The following is a 20,490-nucleotide window of genomic DNA, read 5'->3' on the forward strand; positions in this document are numbered from 1 at the left end:
TAAACCAAATATAAATTATTTTGTTATTGTACATAAATTAAATTATAAAAAAATTGAATTAAAAATTTACACAAAAAAATGAGGAATTTCATATAGTTAATTTGATACTAATATCGATATATTTTTGTCAAACTTTTATGATATCTTCAAACATATATTTTATTCAAAAATAAAAACATTATCGTTTTCTCAAAATCACATAAAGCCATATTATAATATCGACTGAGATAAAGAAGAAAATGAAATATTAAAATCATGATGTATCTCGCTGCATTGCACGAGTACGCTTCTAGTTATTAAAAATACGTTACATAAAATAAAAATCGAAAAAGAATTCATATAAATATTTTTATTTATTTATTTTGCTTAAAAAGAAAATTTGTCGATTATTTACCGTAAAATTTGTTATCCATCGGAGTAAAGACTGTTGCATTTTCCATTTAGGTTCAGATCTACCGACGTTCCGTTTGGGAATAGAAATCCGATCTCCACAACAGAACATTTACGCACGAATCTTGCTTAATCTCACCGACAATTTTGGGAGGTTTTTCGATCGAAAATTTCACCTACAAGGTTTGGTTGTTCTTCAGTTTTGATCTCGTTTGATCGGAGGAGATAACGATGTGGAGCACGACTCTTGCGAATTTGAAAGAAGACCTAAATAAAATCGCCTTAGATGTTCATGATGACGACGATGATGATGACGGCGATGAATATGAGAGGTTATCGGAGATCTCTAATTCTAGAAACTCTTCGTTTTCTGATCGGAGATTTTCTCGTAATCATGGTCGTTCAGGTTCTCCCATGGTCAATGGTCTTGATTCGACTTCTAATTTAGAGGTGATTGTGCTAAAATGTTCATGCGTTTCAAATTGGATTGTGCGTGAGTCATGTTGGTGTAGCTTATTTCCAGTTGCCCATGCGTTTTTTTTAGTTTGAATTGATTTACTGCAAATTGTGTTTTTTTGAATGTGCTAAGTTAGGGTTTTTGAGAGGTTAGGTATCGATATCATGGTGAAGTGAAAATCAGGCCTGTGAGGTAAAAGTTGGAAATGTAGTTGATCTGTTTGAAACGAATATACTAATGACAGCATCATTTAGCAGAAACTTCTGATGTGGAGTCACTTGGTCTAGCAGCTTATGGAATTTTTTTGGTCAATAACGAGCCTTGGATTGAGCAACCAAAAACCTTGTGGGTTGTGCATTACGAATATCTTCTTGCTCAAGTATTATGTGAATTTCGTGGCCTTTAGCTTGTTTTCTTACTCAAGCATGCATCAAGCATCAATTCAGTCTAACTTACTTGAATAAGTGCTAAATAATATGTTTTAGAAAATTGCCTTTTCTTAAATCAATGTTATGGTTGAAAGATATGCTATTTCGCATTTGAAATCTGTTGCTGGCGTATATCATGCTTCTGAATGTGTTTACAGCCTGAATGTAGGTTGTATTTTCTCAAATCCAGGGCAGTATAGCAGCAGAGTAGCTAGCTTTGAACGCAGCGTTACATAGTGATCATATGGCAGTTTATGGGAATCTTAATTCTTTGAGAGTCATTTGGAATGAGAATTCTTACCGGAAATATTGCTAGTGGTTTAGGGCTGTCACAACTTTTGAAATGGGGTAATGTCTAGCATGTCTAAGAGGTCACATGAATGTTGCAAAATAGAGCTCGCTGAATGCCTTGTATATGTGAGCGGTTCTTAAGGCTTTTGAAGATGATACATACGAGGAAGATACAAGCAGAAATGATCTACTTTATGAAATCTTGCATCTTGCCTAATGTGAATTGTTGACTTATGTATACCATATTGTACTCTGTACAGTCCCACTCCTGTACAATTTCATATATATATATATATATATATATATATATGGAATTCTTAGTTACTTTTCTGAAAATTTGATTTTCTTGGACAGACTTGCCATTTATGTTTTAATCGTGTTGTATTGCAGATTGATCAATGCAAAGCAGAGATCAAGAGGCTTCAGGAATCTGAGGCACAAATCAAGGCACTATCAGTTAATTATGCAGCTTTACTAAAAGAAAGAGAGGTACCGATTTGTTTTTTTGGATGGTTCGATTTTTTTATGAAATGTACCAACTTCTTAGCATATGCAATCAGTTGCGTAACCACTTCTTATACATGTACAGTTGGCACAGTTTTTTACAGCTTTCATAGATTTCTTGAAGATTTATCTGAATTGTTGGTCCCCACACATCATGAACGTTGTGGAAATAAATTTGTTAGTGCTGGACATGCTGCAGAACGTGTCGGACAGTTTGTTACTTGAGACATGCCATACATGCAGAATTAACCAAAAAAAGCACCAGATTTATAGCTATAATATTGGGATAGTATATCACAGGGAGCAAGTAAAAGAAAAAGTATCTGTTATCGAACAAGGAATAGATGGGGCATCCATTATAAACTGAGTTTATGGCTTCACATGTTTAGTTTTTTGCTTGTAATTTGGCAGATGCATTTACGGACATCAATATTGTATATACTACTCCCTTAAGGCTCAGACTCAGTTCCACAAGAATTGCTATGAATGGATTTGTACAAATATTAAGAAATATGCTAGTTCTATCTATCCTCCAAACTTCTTTCACATTTAAAATAGTATGATCGATAAAAACAAAGCAAGCTTATATTCTTGGTTCATAGATTTAACACAAAATTAGATTGTTTGTAGTGGATAAATGCCTACTGAGAAACGATTGTGAACAATAGAGGTGGACGTAAGCAAGGGTACATAAATCATTCTTGTGCCAATTTTTTTTCCCAAACAAAAAGTGTTGCAGTTGCTGTGGTTCATCCACAACAGAATTTTTGCAGTATTTTAAGTAGCAAACCCCAAAAAGGGTGAAGTTTTTGTTTCCTTTATTCAAGTAATAGGCAATTGTCCTGTTCATTTTTGTTACAAGCTTGAAGTTTTTGTTTTCTTTATTCAAGTTTCATTCTTTATTGCTCGCTTCTTATATTTGGAAAGAAATAGTTAATTTAGATGAAATGTAGGGCCGTAATGAGTGGCTTATTGGGTATATGTTAAGAATTTTGTTTCTTCACATGATCTAATCTTTTCATTCAGAAGCACACATATTTAGGACATGTTTTCTTATTGTTTCTCCCTCCCTTGCTCTTAGAATCATAGTACTGCTTGTATATTTCGAGAGCTATTCGCTTCTATTTCTTCGAGAAAATCCTGTGCTGTTGAGATTCTTCTAAAAGTGATCCTAAGGTTCCATTTGCAGGATCGTATTTCTCGATTGAATGATGAAAATAGTTCTTTGAAGAAAAACCTTGATGCATCTAGAAGCGAGAATTTAAAGACATCAGCAAGTAGCCCATCTGGGTACAAGGTAGGCTTATGATTATCCAACCGTATCTACTAGTGGTGTACCTGGGTTGGTTTGGTCATGTAGTTTTCTGATTTCTTCCATTTGTTGAGGAAGATATTGCATATGCTACTTGCTTATGGGTTTTTAAATTTTAACAATTACGTGTTCAGTCAGCTTAAATGCATGGTTCACCCTTGTTTTCTGCATGTTTGGTTTTTGTTTCATTCTACATCAGATATTTGCTGATGATAGCTTTTTAACCTTTAGGGTACTGATAACTAAATCGACTGCAGAAAAACCGTTCATTTGGAAAGAGGGTGCAGAATGGTGTCGCATTGAAAGAAGATGCACCAGGAAATGGGGTTGCACACTCCTTCCAGCCCACCATGATTCAAAATAAGATGGGAAATTCAACCACTGAAGGCAATGAAAAGGTAATACCTGCTTGTGCGCTTCTGTTAATAAAGCATGGACCTTACTAGCCGTTTGTTGCTTGCCGTGCAAATGTACTGGTTTGTGCATGGCACTGGCAGCAATGTGATCAAAGACATTTTTTTCAACGTGAAATATTGTTCTCCATTTGTCTTTCTCAATTTGGAATCCTGCATGTTGGACAGCAAATTTATGCAATTGTGAGCCATGTTACATGAATGGTTATTTATGGATCATAATTAGATTTTTCATTTTTGGTAGTAAAATACTTTCCTGCTGTAATCGAGATGATTATAGGAATTTGAGGCCCTTGTTTTTTTCTTCATCTTCTAGTTTTCATAATGTGCTTTTTAGTACATAATGAATAAATTTGACGACAGATATATGAATAACTTCTAGGAGCTATCTGATTTGCTGGAGGAGAAAAGCAGATCTCTTGCAGCACTGCAAGTAACACATGAGCAACAAATAAAACAATTACGCGAGGAACTTGACAAAGAACGTGGAAAGTTGGCAAGTTTGCATTTCAGATTCCAAGGTATTCTTGCACGGAGAGTTGACTTGTGACTATGTTTTATTCATGTAATGAGATCTTGTCTGATGCCAAAATTCATTTCTAGAGGAACAGAAGTTGAACAGATCTTTCCAGGAGGAAGAGAATTCCTTAAAGGCAGATAAAGAAAATGTAAGTTCTATGTCTGATATCTAAAAATCTTAAGAGTTGACAGACAGTTGGACAATGCTGCAGTTTGGCACATACACGATTTGGAAACAACTTACCAAAAAAAGATCAATCACTTGCGTCCACCCTCTGTTTTAGGAATGAGGTGAAGGAATTGCTATGCAATTTGCATGGTATTAATATGTATACTGTATGAACATTTCTATCAAATATTACAAGAGTGAAAAATTCAGTACTCTTCTTAACATCATACTTTTCGGTGACACCTGTCAAAAGAGTATCAAGTTCTAGTTCTGGAATTTGTTGTACATTTAAGCATTTGTCTTGGCTCTGTGAGTGTTTTCAACGTTGGGATTTATTTCTGTGGTATGACTTTGTTTCCTTTTTGCAGATGTTGGCAGAGATGAATAAAATAAGAGATGAGCTGAGCAGAAAATTATTTGAAATCAGACATTTGCAGATGGAGTTGAATAGAAGGGAAAATGCAGAAGCAAATGATGTTGCAGAGGATCTTAGAAGAATAGTGGCAACCTTGGAAAAAGAGAACAGTGATCTTAAGGTTAATATCTGTAAAAGAAGGAAGATAATCATTTTTTTTTAAGTTGGAACACAATGCTTTCTTGTTGAATGTAGCACAAGTCTCGTCATCTTTTTACAATTTGTTTTCTTATAGATGGAGAAAAACGAACTCAAGGTTGCTTTGGAAGTTGCTGGTAAATCTTTGGCCCCAAATTCGAATGGGATGCATGAGGTTGGTCTGTTGTAGCTTTTAGAGCCATGTTGAAAAAAATTCTTGTTCACCCTTTATGTTTGTATATATTTGTGCCTGAACTATATCTCCATGATGTTCTTTATGCAAAATAGTATTTGCGTGCAGCAGGTACCGGGAAGTTTTCCTGGCAAAGAAGAATTGGAGTCCTCTTTGCAGAAGCTGGAGAAAGATTTGAAAGAGACGTCTCGAGAAAGGGACAAGGCATTACAACAACTGAATCGGCTTAAGCAGCATTTATTGGAGAAGGTTCTGTACCCAGAACTTCTTATCTTATTTTCTACCCCAACCCTTCCCTTCAAAATGTCTTGGTATAGCTCTTTCATTGCTATGCTTGATGTTTTATCTACATAAAACCCTCAAACATACATGTATTTTAGTTGTATTTTATTCTATATGTATGCACAGTAGGTATCATCTGTTTATTTGTTAAAGATTTCACTCACTGGATGATTGTAATGATATGCTCTGATTTTGTTTAGGAATCTGAAGACTCTGAAAAGATGGATGAGGACAGCAAGATCATTGAAGGGCTACGGGAAAATAATGAAAATTTAAGAGCTCAAATAAGACATTTGGAGAAATCTCTCGATCGGGCTCTTGCTGGTCAAGAAGAGGTTAAGATGACGAACAACAACGAACTTCAGAAGTCCAAGGAAATCATTGATGATCTAAGTAAAAAAGTGGCCAGTCTTAGAAGCTTAGTAGATGCCAAAAATGTTGAACTTCTAAATCTTCAAACTGCTCTTGGTCAGTATTATGCTGAAATAGAAGCTAAGGTAATTTTGATTTTGTTTTTTGTGCTTTTTAATTAGCATCGCCTGTTTGAAGGCATGGATCTGAGTCGGTGTTGAAAGTCGCTTTAGGTGTTTGCAATAAAAAAATTATGTTCATCGTTATTACTTCTATGCAATTAGGAACATTTGGAAAGAGAATTGGCTTCCGCAAGAGAAGAATCTGCGAGACTTTCGGAGCATTTAAAGGTTGGTTCTCACTCTTGTTATAGCTTGCCTAAGTTAGATTTTATCTTTCTTGATTTGTATTTTTTCAAAAAGGCAGCAGCCTAGTACTAGTAGTATACTTCATATTGCTACGAAGTAAGTAGCTTAATAGTACAGAACAATATTGGTTGAATCTAATTCATTTATTCACCAGGAGGCATTTCAACAAGTGGAGACAGCAAAGAAGGAAAAGGAGGAATGTTTGGAAAAACTTTCACAGGCTGAAAGGCTATTAGCAGAAGGAAAAGGAAGAGTCAATAAGTTAGAGGAAGACAACACCAAGCTACGCCGTGCTCTTGAGCAGAGCATGACAAGACTTAATAGAATGTCAATGGACTCTGATTTTTCTGTTGACAGGTTAGTTTTCTGATTGCTTATCTTGGAAATTCGGTTGTTGAATCGCTTTGCACGCTTTTTAGGAAGTTTCCCTAGTGTGCATGTGTCCAGCGTGGTGTTTGTTATGGAACAATTAAGTACATATGTCAGCACTATTTTGGTCATGCAGCATCCTGTTTTTATAAGAACCGGCTACTGTTTATATTTTATGGCATGATACTTACATCAGTAGCTTATGTGGAGACCAAGTTTTACTTGGTAACTTATATATCTGTTTATATTTTATGGCATGATAATCAGTAAATAGTTTGGAGCTCTTATACATGAGCCTGGAACAACAATCAAACAGTTTAATCTGTAAGCCCAAAATTTGAAGATGAAGGGAAGGGATTAAGATAAACATAACCAGTCATTGTTTTACTGATGATACTAATTTTCTGATGAATAGACACATGATATATATATAGATTGAAGTGCCTGATTTCATCTGATGTTTGAGTATGTACTTTCTATGTGTGTTTTTGGTTGTTTGTATTATGATTATTCAAATTTCAAACTGGTTGCACGTATGCAGATTTCTCACTTCTGCACCAATTCATGCTTCTCTTAATATTCTTTTTTTGTATTTCCACCACGTTATGCCTAAACCAAAACAAACCCAATAAATCTCACCCGGAAGTAGGGTTTGGGTGGGGGGTAAAATGTACACAGAGCTATTCTTTACATAAGGAGGCAGAGAGACTGTTTCTGACAACCCCCCTCGGCGTTAAGATGTCCACGGACATTTCCACTAGGGCATGCCTCTACCACAAAACCAACACCGCAATATTGCAAAAGATCTCTGGATCCTTTCTGGAGCAGTGTCTTATTGGAATATATACTTGTTAGTTATCACCTTTGAATGTTAATCAAGTTCCCATGAAGAATAACTGGCAATATCTGCAGGCGGATTGTGATCAAATTGTTGGTGACATACTTCCAGAGGAACCACAGTAAAGAGGTATAGAATCTCTTCCTTGAATCTGTGCCTGCATTCTCTCTCCTTTCTCTCTATCTCTCTATATATGTATATACACATTGACTTGGGATCACGTGAGACCACTACCTTCAGTGTTTCTGCTGTGAATGTTCGGATTTTTTTTTACCTTCAGTGTTTTGCTGTGAAGTTTCAAATGTAAAAATGTGGTCTCACGGGTCTCACAGAAACAGGCTGGTCTTACGTGAACCCAACCCTATACACATCTATATATATGTATTTATATATATGTTTCTGGAATTTCGTGTTCTAAATAAGTGACCTTTTGTTCTTTTCTGTTTGTTATCTTCATGCGACTTGTTATTAGTGGTTTAGCAAACACCATCTGTTTCCTTTCTGTGTGGGCACAAGAAAAAAATAAACAAAATATAAACATATTGACTGACAATTTCTATATCTGGGTCCTTTTAGGTTCTGGATCTTATGGTACGCATGTTAGGATTCTCTGAAGAAGACAAACAGAGAATTGGTCTTGCTCAGCAAGGAGCAGGTAAAAGTGTTGTTCGTGGTGTTTTTGGTTTACCAGGTCGTCTGGTAGGTGGCATTTTAGGAGGAGCCCCAGCCGATAATCCTGCAAATGTGGCGTCAGATAACCAGGTAATTATATTCTCTCCTGCAGCATCACTTCCACGAAGAAGGATCGTGTGAGAATGAGTTAAGAGGAGAAGTTTAAGAAGGGATTTCGACCATTAATCACTTTTAAACTCAAAACAACTCATGTATTGCGCTTTAGAAGGGAATTGATTCAATATATCTCATTAGTGTTGATCTAGTGGTTCTCTTCAAATAGGATTGATCAAAGGATGGAGATCCCTTCTTACCCTTCTCACCATAACTTTCATTCTCACCAGAACCCAACCCTCACTTCCACACCATCTCTTGGGTGTCATTTACTAAACGCTTACCGGGTCATTTACATTACCGGATGAACATGGCAAGGGCCAATAATTTTACCCGGTAAGAGTGTTGATAAGGATGGAGAGTCTTACCCGGTAAGTGATGGTAACGACTCTTACCATGCGAGCGCTTACCGGGTAAATTATTGCATACGATACCGTTTTTATGAATTACAATCTTATCTGGTAAAGGAAGTTAGAGTATCGACTCTTATTGGTAAAAACTGGGTAAGCGTTTGAGTAAACGGCCCCTTAGTTCTCTAGATCTGCTTTTGTGGAACTGGTTTGCAATCTTCCTTGGTATTTTTTGGGACTCATTACTCAGTAACCGGGTAAGAGTGCAGTCTGGGTGTAAGAGTCCCTCCCTTAGCTTACCAGGTCAGCATCTCTGACAGGGTAAGCCTCTTACCCGGAGGTGGTAGCTACAGCCCCCCTCAATCAGATGAAGAACCAGAATAAGAAAACACATTTGGAACATACAAGGTGCCAAGTTCAAGCATTCTTATGATCCTTTCTCAAAATTTAACAGTAATGAATTGATACAGTTATAAAACGAAGAGATTTTTAGCATCATATTACGATGTCTTAGCTTGTGCCAAGGCTTGATATTTTTGGATTTCCATTTACTCAATCATTCTCCAGTGCTACTCCATCTCCATTCTATTCTATATTAGTTTTATCTGATACCCTCTTCTTTCTATGGAAATTGACACAGTTGACTTTATGTACATACTAAAATTGTTCGACTACCAGTCAAGAGTAAAAAATGCAGTTCCATCATGACAAAATAGCCAATATCGTGTGTTATAAATTGATGCTTAGTTGGTCAAATTCATGTAAATTTCATAGACTGAAACCAATGTCGTAGAACCATTACATAACCACAATTACTTTAGTATCGTGAGGTAGTTTTATTTCTAAAGTTTGCTTCTAGACAAAATCTTGCACTCAATATAGACATCTCAAATTGAAATTTTTTGCAATTTTTATGAGATGGATCGGTTTCTTTTATTTCTGAACACATAATAATATAAACATATTTTATCCCCTCTGATGCTTTTCATAACATTGTACGAAATTCTCGATTGTCAAATTCAGATAAGCATTTGCTTTATAGAATCAAAAGATACAAAGCTCAAGTCTCTTTAGCTAGTATAATCAAGAATAGAAAGATGCTATGTGAAGGTTTTGGCTTCTTTTTCACTTGCTTTGCAAAAACTAATCCTTTTATTCATATCGTAGCCACTCGTTTTTATTGTTACCTTCTAGTTATTTTGCACACATCTTACAAGACGGGGGGGTCTTCACGTAAACAACCGCTCTACTATGAGGATAGAGGTCAGGATGCATATGTACCCCCCCCTCCCCGGGCCCAGGACCGCCACCTTCTGGTAGAATATTTTGGGACTGTTTGTTTTGGTTAGTAGCCACTATACAAGTTCTTATGCATACTTGTATCTTCCAGTCGTTTGCGGATATGTGGGTTGATTTCCTTCTAAAAGAGGGGGAAGAAAGGGAAAAGAGAGAATCTTCGCAAAATGTTGATGGATCTAGAGAAAACCAAGATGCAGGTACAAATCCAGTTAGCACAAACATCTTCCAAACAGAACAGCGTAATTCAGAGTTTTCAACTGTTCCTCTCGCCTCACCGGACAGCAATCATTCTCGATTTTCGAGACAAATTCCCAGATACTAATTAGTAAGGGTTTTTGGTTTGTGTAGTTTTTACCTTTTATTATTACATATAGTTTTTATGTTCAATTTATTCTTTCATTTACAACTTGTACGGGTGTCTTTGATATATGATGGATGAGCTTGCACACATCAAAATGCTCCTCGTTTGTGGTCTTTTTCAGAATGATGATGATATACAATAGCAAAGAAAGTTTGGTTCTTGTCTCTGCAGTGGACATTAGGTATTGCGCCCCCTCTCCACAAGCTCTCTGTTCTTCGTTACCACATGTAAGACCCCCTCTTCATATGTTTACATGCTTTGGTATTCCAAGTAACGACCTTTGATCGGAGTTCTTGGAGACAAGGTTTTGGGTAGCAGGTTATAGATGTAGGGACCTGTGAATGTGTCGAGGGTGGGGCGGAGGCGGGTTACTGGGCTGGCAAATAGGGTAGGAATGGATGTGTGCTCTTACCTTTTCCTATGTTTTAACGTACCTACTTTCTTACCATTTCTTGCTCTCTTTTCTTCGCTTGTTTTCTATATCCTTTTAGCTCACACTCTTGCACAAGTTGGGGGGATTTTCACTTAAACAACACCCTACCCTTTAGGGTGGAGGACAAGTCTGCCTATGTCTCCCTGCCTCCCCCCCCAGATTATACTTATGAGTGAAACATGTCGGGTTTGGTTAGGGCTCAAGCATCATGGCATCTAACCCACTTGCTTATGAGCTTTTAATGAGAGAATTCCGATGCTTTCTTTTGTATTTAGTAGCTCTTTTGATGATCGAGATTCAATATTTAAACTCTCCAAATTTGAAGACATGAATGTTCATATTCTCGAATTGATTGAACTCAAAATTTTCAATGACCATCATTTTGATAGTCTTGCATAGTTCTCGTTCATCGATTGTCATTTACGGATGTTGACCATATGTTGAGTCACTTTTTTACGAGCATTATGCCAGGCTTATGTTCAGCCCTTTAAGGTGCCTACTGTTTAGTACGTGAACATGATTGGATAGAACTAGAATGATAAGAGTGAGATAGATGGTATGAAAAATTTGTGGTTTGGTGGAACAAAAAGAAACTGTATTTTTATTATATTTTGTCTAATTATGCCACCAAACATGTCTTGGCATGCCACATGCCTTTTGTACCGAATGCACCCTTAGGTAGTGTTTCGTACTGGACTGAACGTGACAGGACTTGACAGGATAAGAGAACGAGATCGGATATGATAAGTTCTATGTATGTCTAGTATTTGGTAGGACTACTAGGACCAAGTTGGACAAGTTACCTCTAAATGTTTTATTGATTTTATATGGTGGTTATTGGTGGTGTTGGAGGTGTCGGTGGCCATTGGTCATGGTTGTAGAGGAGGTAGAGGTGGTGGTGTCCAATGCGTTGGAAATAGTGGTGGCTGTTGGTCGACAATGGTACTAGTGGAAGTGGTGATTTTAGACGACTTGGAGATGGTGGCGGCCAACAGTGGTGGATATGGAGGTTGAGATGGTTGTCGTGGAGGTGGTGTGGCCTCCGTCGGTGGTGGCGGTTGTGACCATTAAACCAAATATTATATTAGGGTTATATCGAATGAGGATAGAGAATTTTTTCTCATCTAATCCCTATCCTTGTTCTATATCCTGTCAAACATGGAACAATAAGTTTTTGTATTGTCTCATGTTGCGTCAAACTTGGAACAGTGAGTGTTGTCATATGCAAACCTTAGATATTGTTCCATACTTTCCGATAACCAAGTTTTCTTGTTTTACAAGTTTAACTGCAAAAATTTTAAATATGTCATTCTATTTCATTATTTTTTAGATAAAATAATATCTGTTTACAAATTACAACCTTTGTAACTTAGATTCTGAAGTAAATCATGCTTCTAGCTTAGCATACCGTACGATAAAAAATTAACACAACCGGCCGGCTGTTTGGTTGGTTTCATTGACCATTGAATTAAACCATTTTGTAACATAGCCATTGACATTAGGGGTGTAATGGTCAAGCCGAGTAGCAAGTTATTTGATCTTGGCTCGAAATACTATACCAAACTTAAGCTCGAACTTGCGATCGGTTATCCTATATTTTTATTGTATGATATATTAATACATGAAAACGTTTGACTCGAAAAAACGTATGCTCGAATAGCTTCTATTCAAAAAAATCTAATCGAGTTCTTGATGAATCGAGTCAAATTGGTGCAGCTTGTTAGGTTAAACGAGTTCTTTTTTGTGTTTGAGATTAACTTAAACTCGAGCTCTCTAATAAACACTTAACCAAGCCAAACTTACAGAATAGGTTAAAATGGTTCTCACATACACATTCAACACAAGCCTTTTTGATTAAAAAAACAAATAAACATCAGTTGAGCATCACTAAAAAGATCACAACACCTGCTACAAAATAACAACAAATTCACCAACAGTCTTGTCTACTACAATCCATAAGGAAATATGAATTGAAAATCAAGCTCTCTTCTTGTCTTTCAATGGTCCTCTGGGGATTTTACTCACAACCTTGGCATCAAACACTGCATACTGCTTCTTCATCTCCATCATTGCCTTCTCTGCAAATGCATCTATCTGGTCCTCGTACTTCTCGTACACCACGGGGATCGTATGTAGAAGCACAAAAGCTGTTCCCAACAAAATTTTACCCATCACTTTTTCTATTTCGATTAATAATAATCAAAGGGAAAACACGAGTAGCAACAAAAAAAGAGATGTCGGTCATTACCTATGTAGAACAATGTCAAGAAATTGCACCAACTCCCGACAATGGAGAGAACCCACAGTCCAGCAACAACCTGCCAAAAGGTATACGATTTACATCAAGTAGCAGCACCAACACAGGGAGGGGATAAAGGACGTAAAATAATGCTACCTCTGTCTCAAAATAAGTGTTTCTACATTGCTACTTTAGTTTGTTACAAAATAAACGTCTACTTTGAAAAGTAAATGTCTACTTTCCCATTCTACCCTTAGTTATGCGGTGAAGAAAATTTCTCTCTATAATTAAAGGTGAAATGGTTCTTTTATTAATTAATAAGTGTAGTAATTACACATTCTGTGCATTTTTCATTATGGATATTTATTTTGGGACGGAATGGAGGAAGTATTTAAGCAGGAGAACCGGGTGCATTTGGTACACAGGACAAAACAAAAACTTGATAACCCATGTTGCGATGTTAGACTGAGGCAGATCAGGACCTGAACGGGACAAAAATGAATCTTTTTATCCCATAAAAGTAGGTGAAACAAAAATCGAGAAGATGAGACAAGATTGGTAAATTACTATACTACCCACATCTGAAATCTAAGACTTTCCACTATCTTTCACCAGCTGACCTCACTTGTCCATCCGGTCCACATACCAAACGCACCGTAAAGTCTTGTCTAATATTTTCTACTTCCCCTCATGAAGTTGTGTGGGTGGGTGGGTGAGTGTGAGATAAGAGTAGAGGCAGGAGATAAAATCATACACCAAGAAACTTCTTTAAATCCCTTCCAGATGCAATGTTCCGTAGCGTGTCAAGTGCCTGGTTAATTTCAATCCTTAATCCAGCAGCAATCTGAAGAAACTTGTCCTCAGGAATTCGAACTTCTGGGATACGTGGAGGAGACCTGTATAGCTTAATCAGTCAGCCAATGACCTCAATATCACATTCTAGTCAAACAATATAAAGCTTACTTGTTAATGAACTTAGAAGCATTTGCCCACAGGAAGAGAACCGCAAACGCAAGTATCAAAACGTGGCAAACCAAAGTAAGCAGATGGTACTCGAGCAATTCAAAGAACACCCACACTGCAGTTGCTCCACCAAGTACACTGGCTGATATCTTCTTGTTCCTCCACAAGAATACATCAGCAGCTGCATATAAGACATCATAGAAAATTTGTAGTTATTAAAATTAGAGATAAAGTACACATCAAAGTCTAAAGGACCATGGCATACTTTCCTGGGAACCCTTCACCGTGCCACACGATTCTTTCGCCCAAAGGGCTTAATGCATTGGTTTGCTAATTCAAGAAAAGGGCTTAATGCATTGGTTTGCTAATTCAAGAAAAGGGNAAAGGGCTTAATGCATTGGTTTGCTAATTCAAGAAAAGGGCTTAATGCATTGGTTTGCTAATTCAAGAAAAGGGTTACTTATTTAAACAGAAGTCAACTCATCTTCCAGTTAAGTCTATTGCAATACTTTTGCAATCAAGCATTTTAGCAGCAATGGTATTTCCTTGATGAACAAGAATACTTCTATATTTGCCGCCAAGATTTTATATAGGCATCAAAGGCGACCATTTCAGACATTTGCCCGTGATCAACGTTCTAAAGGGCATGAGACGTAGCATGGCGGTGCAGTCAAGCCTCAAGAGCCACGGCGAGGCCACGACGTTTTTCAAGGCATGACTTATGGCGGCACATTTCTATACCATATATATAATATGATATGTATACTCGTGCGTTTTCTACTATTGCTCAATGAATCGGTGATATTAAACAATTTAAATTAGGTTATATACTAAAAACTAAGACACTGTAAAGGTAAGAAAAATCAAATATCACATTACAAAAACCAGACACCAGGACCATGGCGTCCCACCAGAGCCTTTTAGAACACTGTCTGTGATTGTGCCATGGAAAGAGCAAGAAATGATGGAATAGAACAGGAGTTCATTTTAGCAACTTTTGCGAATGCTTCTCTACAAGGATGGTGCCTGATTGGTTTGAGCTTGGCTCCAAAGGTCAAAACTACCTGGAGGTCCAAGGTTCAAATCCAAGGAGGAATAAAAATCCCCTTATGGCCATGAAGGTTCAAATGCGGTGACTCCGGCGGGCTATCTGCAAAGCAGGTGGTCGCCCTGGGATTAGTCGGCTGGCACAGTGGGTTGGATATCCAGGTTAATAAAAAAAAACACGAGTCAACTACTTGGTGAATGCATATCTGCTTTGATCTTATAAAAATGAAGACTCACAGTCCAAGTGTTATGCTTTCTTACATTCCAAATCCCTACGAATCCCCAGTAAAAAATAAAGCTTAATTCTGAGAACTGAAGAACCCGAGGATAATAAACAACTGAATCCCAATCCCAAAGTGCAAAACTACTCAGATAAGCTCAATCCAAAGTCACTTGCTCTTCTAGTTCATCAACTACGCGATTATATCAATTAACAGAGCAGCAATGGATAGAAAATCATGAACTTACATTATGAACAGTAAAATCATACGCAAAAACTCAAAATCTGTCACAAATCATGTGCTAGAAATTCAGTACGATCTATCAAAACAAGAGTACGAACTGATATATTCAACTTACGTTTTCCACCACCAAAAACCTTGTGAACCGGTTTCTCCCTACCGAACAACCGGTAGATCTTCGACTTCATCGAAGTCGGAGAAGGAGCATCGTGATGCTTTTTCTTCAACTCATCATCGTGCTTCTTCTTCAACTCATCATCGTGCTTCTTCTTCTTCTCAGAATCCGAATCCGACGACGAAGAATCGTCGCGCTGAATCTTCTCTGTAATTTTATCCATAAACGACTCGCCTTTCGGCTCGATTTCGTCATGGTACTCCGCCATAATCACCCAAAAGCTACAAATTCCAAAACCCTAATTGTTGATCGATTGAAGCAGCGATTGAAGTTGCAAACAGTAGGTAATCTTGAAAGGAGATAATTTTTGCCCAAATTGGGGAACAGGTGGATGCGTGAGGGCATAAATACGTGTACGAACTTCAAGAAGTGACTATCCGAGCCTGAGGTTCGGAGTAAATTAACGCCGTTACTTTGACGTTTTTTTTTCTTTTCTTTTTCAATTTTTTTTCATTTCTTTTTCGATAAACATGTGTTTCATATCAAGACAAAATATGATAAAACAGGAATGAAAAGTACATGACCGGTAAAATGACTAATTTATACTAACGAGTTTATATATTTTTATATTTTAATTAGTTTATAAAATTTCTGAAATTATCATAAAATAAATATATTTATGTTAAAATATCTTATATGAAGATATATTGGTTAAATATTAGTTTGTACTCAGGTAATCGGTTGAAGCATTAACCGATTAAGATGAAAATATTATTATGTTTTTAACATAAAATTTTATTTTATTAATAATGTAAAAACCATAATAAGACATGTTAACTCGTGGGTAAGCTTGACCCATTTATAAGACTGGCATGAGCAACTTACTTGTAATCTTAAATTTTAAGTAATATGTATCATTAAACAGTAATTCATGCATAAAAAATGATTTTAAGATTTTTTATCAAATGTTTTATAATATAGTATAGATAAATTATTAAATAAAAAATGTCTATATTTCATGTTTTGTGAAACCATTTTTCCCCAAGTTATGTTTTACTTTATATTTTAAGATGAAAATATTATTATGTATTTTTACATAAATTTTATTTTAATTAATAATTATAATAAAATAATTATTTTTTCATAACAAAATATATCTTTAGAAAGTTTTCGTCAAAACAATTAAATAACCCCAAATAAAAAAGTTTATGTAGTTTGGAAGTTTTATTTTTATCTCTTTCTACAATATTTATTATTATTAATGTATAGTAAATTACTTAAATTAATAAAAATAATGAAATCGTATAAAAATAATATTTTGAGGACAGTAAAATGAATGTTTAAGAAACATAAAATATAATAAATAAAATTTAAATAATGAATAAAATGTAAAAAAGAGACATATTTTGATGTTTTAGAAGAGAATTAATTTTGTTATGAGGTTATATTGGTAAAATATAAGTCTGTTTCATCTTGTTCCATGTGGTAGGGGTGGAACCGGCCTCTTCCACTTTGTTCATGTCTAATCCACATAAAAGTCATGCCAAACATGAGATAAAGATTTCTGTCATGTTCTGTCATATCTTGTCCAATGTACCAAACACACATTTAAATTGTTGTTCTTAAAAAAATATCTGAGTGTTTTAAAGAAAGAGGAAACAAAAAGAAAGAAAAATATAGAAGGAAAGTCATCTAAAAAATGTGAGAGGAAATACAGTAGAATAAATAACAATGGAAAACATTTAAAGTCGTTTGTTTTATTTTTAAAATAAGAGTTTAAAAGCTTTAAATGTCCTCTGAAACTTCAAGTGGTAAACGTATCCTGTAATACGCCTCAAGACCCAGTTCTTTTTGTGGGGCTGCCTCCGTGCTAACAAAAAAACTATTTATCTTTTATATTATTGCACTAGTTTGACCGATTTAGATTTCAGACTTTACACGTAAAAACAAACAATCTTACTGATCCAGATTTCAGACCTTCAGGGCCACCTCTTATAAATCAGAAGTGAAATCAAACTTCAGCACCCCTTAAAAAGCAAACGCCACCAATAAGTATGTATTTAACAAATTCTTTAAAACAAGATTTTAAACAAACAAGAAAATAGAGAAGAAAGTGTGAAATTTTCCAAATTTGAAAAACTCTAAAAAAAATATTAACATGATAAAGAAATATTATTATCTCACTAATAAGAAACTTTGAAATTAAATATTAAATTATTTAAATAATATAATTAATATTGTAATATTTTTTAATTTTTTTAAATTAAGATAGTCATTTTTCACGATGACTTCACCTTTTAGCGATTTCTCTCACAAAATAACAAATAGTCATAGATTCGTAATTGGTAGGTCCGTAATTTGCAGAGGTGTGTGGAAAAAAGTTTTTGAACCAAGTTCGCAATTGCAGGGACCAAACAAGTAAATTAGTTATAGGTCCGCAAATGTGTTTTTCTAAATTTACATATTTGGTCCCTGTAACTACGAATCTCGTTCAAAAACTTATTTTTTCTTACACTTTGATCCCTCCATAAATCGCGAACCCATGGCTATTTTCGTTATTTCGGGGCCGTTTACTAAACGCTTATCCGATAGATGCTTACCGGACAAATTTCCTCACTGGACGAACATGGCAAGACCCAAAAATCTTACCTGCTAAGAGCGATAATAATGATAGAGAGCCTTACCCGGTAAGTGAGGGTGACGACTCTTATCCGGGTAAGCGCTTACCATATATATTGTTGCACATGATACCATTTTGATATACTACAATCTTACCTAAAAAATAAATTATATTGTTGACTCATAACGATAAGCGCTTACCGGGTAAGCATTTAGGTAAACAGCCCCCTAGTAAGAGAAATAACTAAGAGGTAAAACTATGTTGTTGAAATAGCTATTTTAATTAATTTGTCTATTTCAAATGAAGATGCCGTTGGACAAAAATGTACTTCCTTCATCTCAAATTAAATGTCCATAATAAAAAAGACACATAATTTAAAAAATGTATAATTATTACGTTTTTTAAATAATTAAATGACAACTTTACCCCTGTTAATAAAAATAGCAATTTTCTACAATTAAAGTAAAAAAGTTTACTTTTGAAAATTGATATTTATTTTAAAATAAAAACAAAAACAAAAACATAAACACTATTTTGAACAATGGAAATAATTTTTTTCTGAAATTTTGAATTTCAAAATTTTTTTATTTAAAAAACTTGAAGAATAAAAATAAAATGTTACAAGTGTTAAAAATATGTTTGTTTATCGGTTGACGTCCATTGGATGTGAGGGGAACCGAACTGATCCAATCATCCATTGTAGTTGGATTTTGACAATCGATCCGATCCGGTTAACATTGGATAACCGATTCAATATAATCCAATGGATGATTGGATCGATTCGGTTACATCCATTGGATACTTTGATATCCAATGGCATTGGAACTTTCTAGTGTGTTAATTCAATCAAATTCTCTAATAATGATACAAATTAATTAATCACTTTTAATATGTGTTAAAACTAAAATAAGGGAAGTTAAAAATTCAAAGTCTCACATAAAACAAATTCCGATTTAAACAATTTGAAAATAAATTAATTGGATGATAGTTTAGATAATGATTGGACGGACAACTGGATGATCATTAGATGATTAGTTGGATGCTGATCGGTTCGGTTTTGGTCGGTTCTAGACTGTCATCCGAGAACCGACGGATCTAAATTGGATGTTGAAATTTTCAATCCGATCCGATCCAATTACAATTATATATCTACTTATGATCGATCGATTTTAATTAGATCAATCAGTTCCAATTAAATTGATTGATTTTTTACACACAGTGTTAAAAACCCATTTTCACTCCTTTTGCATGGGTGGGAAAACCACACCTAAAACCAAACCAAAGGGCGGTGGGTTAACATACTTTATGAGGTAATACAGCAAGGTGCATTCACACTTGTCATGATCTGGACCGTTGATAGGAGATCCTGTCCTTTTCCATAGACAGTTGATTAGGAGCTTTAATTGGACTTTGAAGCGGGTCCACCATATAAATCTTAGTCGGCAAACAACATACAAACATCTTGTGTGGTGTTCCCAAAAATATTTAAACAATCCAAATATTCATTAAAATAAAATGTGTCGTTTTCAATATATATATAATATATATATATATATAATTTGTTTCAAATAAAATCAATCGTATTTGTACAACCAATGCAACCCAATAAATTGAAATGTTTATAGAAATAATAAGAGTTCATTTATTATGATTTGAATATTTATGGAAGTTGAATACGCTTCATTAATTAGGATCAATACTTTATATTAGAAAAACAATCAAAACTTCTATAAAATCACATATTAATAAAATGAAATGGACAATTGAGATTGGGTTGTATTGGTTGTACAAATGTTAAGGGTTGTATAATAATCAATCTCTCTCTCTCTCTCTCTCTCTCTCTATATATATATATATATATAAAGTATAATAAAATATTGAATAAATTACATGAAAAAGTAGCGTATCTTAACTTGATTTTTTTTTAGGTAATATAATTTCAAAACTTCTATTTTAATATCTAAGATTTAATATTTTAAACATTTAAGTGTCCGTTGACCATTTGAAGCATTAACTGGTTATAATGCTAATACGGCGAGTGATGTGGTATTCAACTCAGTATCATTTGCTATTCAACCTAATTTCTCTTATCACTCGACATATCAACATGGTAACCGGTTAATGCTCCAATCGGTTATCTGAATACTTAAATATTTAAAACTTTACATCTTAAATACCAAAATAAAAGTTCTAAAAGTACGTAATTCAAAATAGAAATCAAGTTAAATTACGTTACTTTTTAATAGAATTTGCTATTAAGTATTTTGAACATTTTCAATAAAATCTCTTCAATTAAAAATATAAAAAAAACTATTTTTTTAATAGAATTTCAAAACATTCATCAAAATAAAAAATATAAAAAAAAGATAAATTAATTAT

The 20,490-nt window shown here is 34.9% G+C and overlaps 2 protein-coding genes across 5 annotated transcripts; one reads left to right on the top strand and one right to left on the bottom strand.

The window, feature by feature from the left end:
- Nucleotides 1-454: 454 nt before the first annotated feature.
- LOC112529229 (golgin candidate 4) lies at nt 455-11,204 on the top strand. Of its 4 annotated transcripts, XM_025140392.1 has the most exons (16): nt 455-840; nt 1,957-2,055; nt 3,260-3,367; nt 3,640-3,780; nt 4,178-4,316; nt 4,399-4,463; nt 4,852-5,019; nt 5,134-5,211; nt 5,338-5,478; nt 5,712-6,008; nt 6,147-6,212; nt 6,385-6,587; nt 7,512-7,566; nt 8,014-8,199; nt 9,964-10,197; nt 10,355-11,204. In XM_025140392.1, the coding sequence occupies exons 1-15, from the start codon at nt 622-624 to the stop codon at nt 10,192-10,194; spliced, it is 2,196 nt and encodes a 731-aa protein (XP_024996160.1). In that variant the 5' UTR covers nt 455-621; the 3' UTR covers nt 10,195-10,197; nt 10,355-11,204. The 4 variants fall into 4 exon arrangements, with proteins under 4 accessions (XP_024996160.1, XP_024996159.1, XP_024996161.1 ...); XM_025140391.1 differs by lacking the exon at nt 10,355-11,204 and having other exon boundaries at nt 9,964-10,320; XM_025140393.1 differs by lacking the exon at nt 10,355-11,204 and having other exon boundaries at nt 5,341-5,478; nt 9,964-10,320.
- Nucleotides 11,205-12,495: 1,291 nt separating this feature from the next.
- On the bottom strand, nt 12,496-15,887 carry LOC112529256 (reticulon-like protein B2). The gene is made up of 5 exons (XM_025140438.1): nt 15,495-15,887; nt 13,869-14,049; nt 13,660-13,801; nt 12,915-12,984; nt 12,496-12,813 (listed from the first exon to the last, which is right to left on the bottom strand). Exons 1-5 carry the CDS (start codon nt 15,757-15,759, stop codon nt 12,644-12,646), a joined length of 828 nt encoding a protein of 275 aa, XP_024996206.1. The 5' UTR covers nt 15,760-15,887; the 3' UTR covers nt 12,496-12,643.
- Between the last annotated feature and the right edge of the window lie 4,603 nt (nt 15,888-20,490).

This window comes from Cynara cardunculus, assembly GCF_001531365.2.
Source record: "Cynara cardunculus var. scolymus isolate 2C chromosome LG 16, CcrdV1, whole genome shotgun sequence".
Classification (NCBI taxonomy): domain Eukaryota; kingdom Viridiplantae; phylum Streptophyta; class Magnoliopsida; order Asterales; family Asteraceae; genus Cynara; species Cynara cardunculus.

Bases quoted from the DNA above. Each gene is read 5' to 3' on its own strand.
- LOC112529229 (XM_025140392.1), top strand. From the start codon at position 622: ATGTGGAGCACGACTCTTGCGAATTTGAAAGAAGACCTAAATAAAATC. The intron at 2,056-3,259 runs GTACCGATTTGT...TTCCATTTGCAG, and splicing joins CTTTACTAAAAGAAAGAGAG to GATCGTATTTCTCGATTGAA. The intron at 4,464-4,851 runs GTAAGTTCTATG...TCCTTTTTGCAG, and splicing joins TAAAGGCAGATAAAGAAAAT to ATGTTGGCAGAGATGAATAA.
- LOC112529256 (XM_025140438.1), bottom strand. From the start codon at position 15,759: ATGGCGGAGTACCATGACGAAATCGAGCCGAAAGGCGAGTCGTTTATG. The intron at 14,050-15,494 runs GTAAGTTGAATA...TCTTATATGCAG, and splicing joins GGTTTTTGGTGGTGGAAAAC to CTGCTGATGTATTCTTGTGG. The intron at 12,985-13,659 runs GTATGATTTTAT...ACCTTTTGGCAG, and splicing joins ATTTAAAGAAGTTTCTTGGT to GTTGTTGCTGGACTGTGGGT.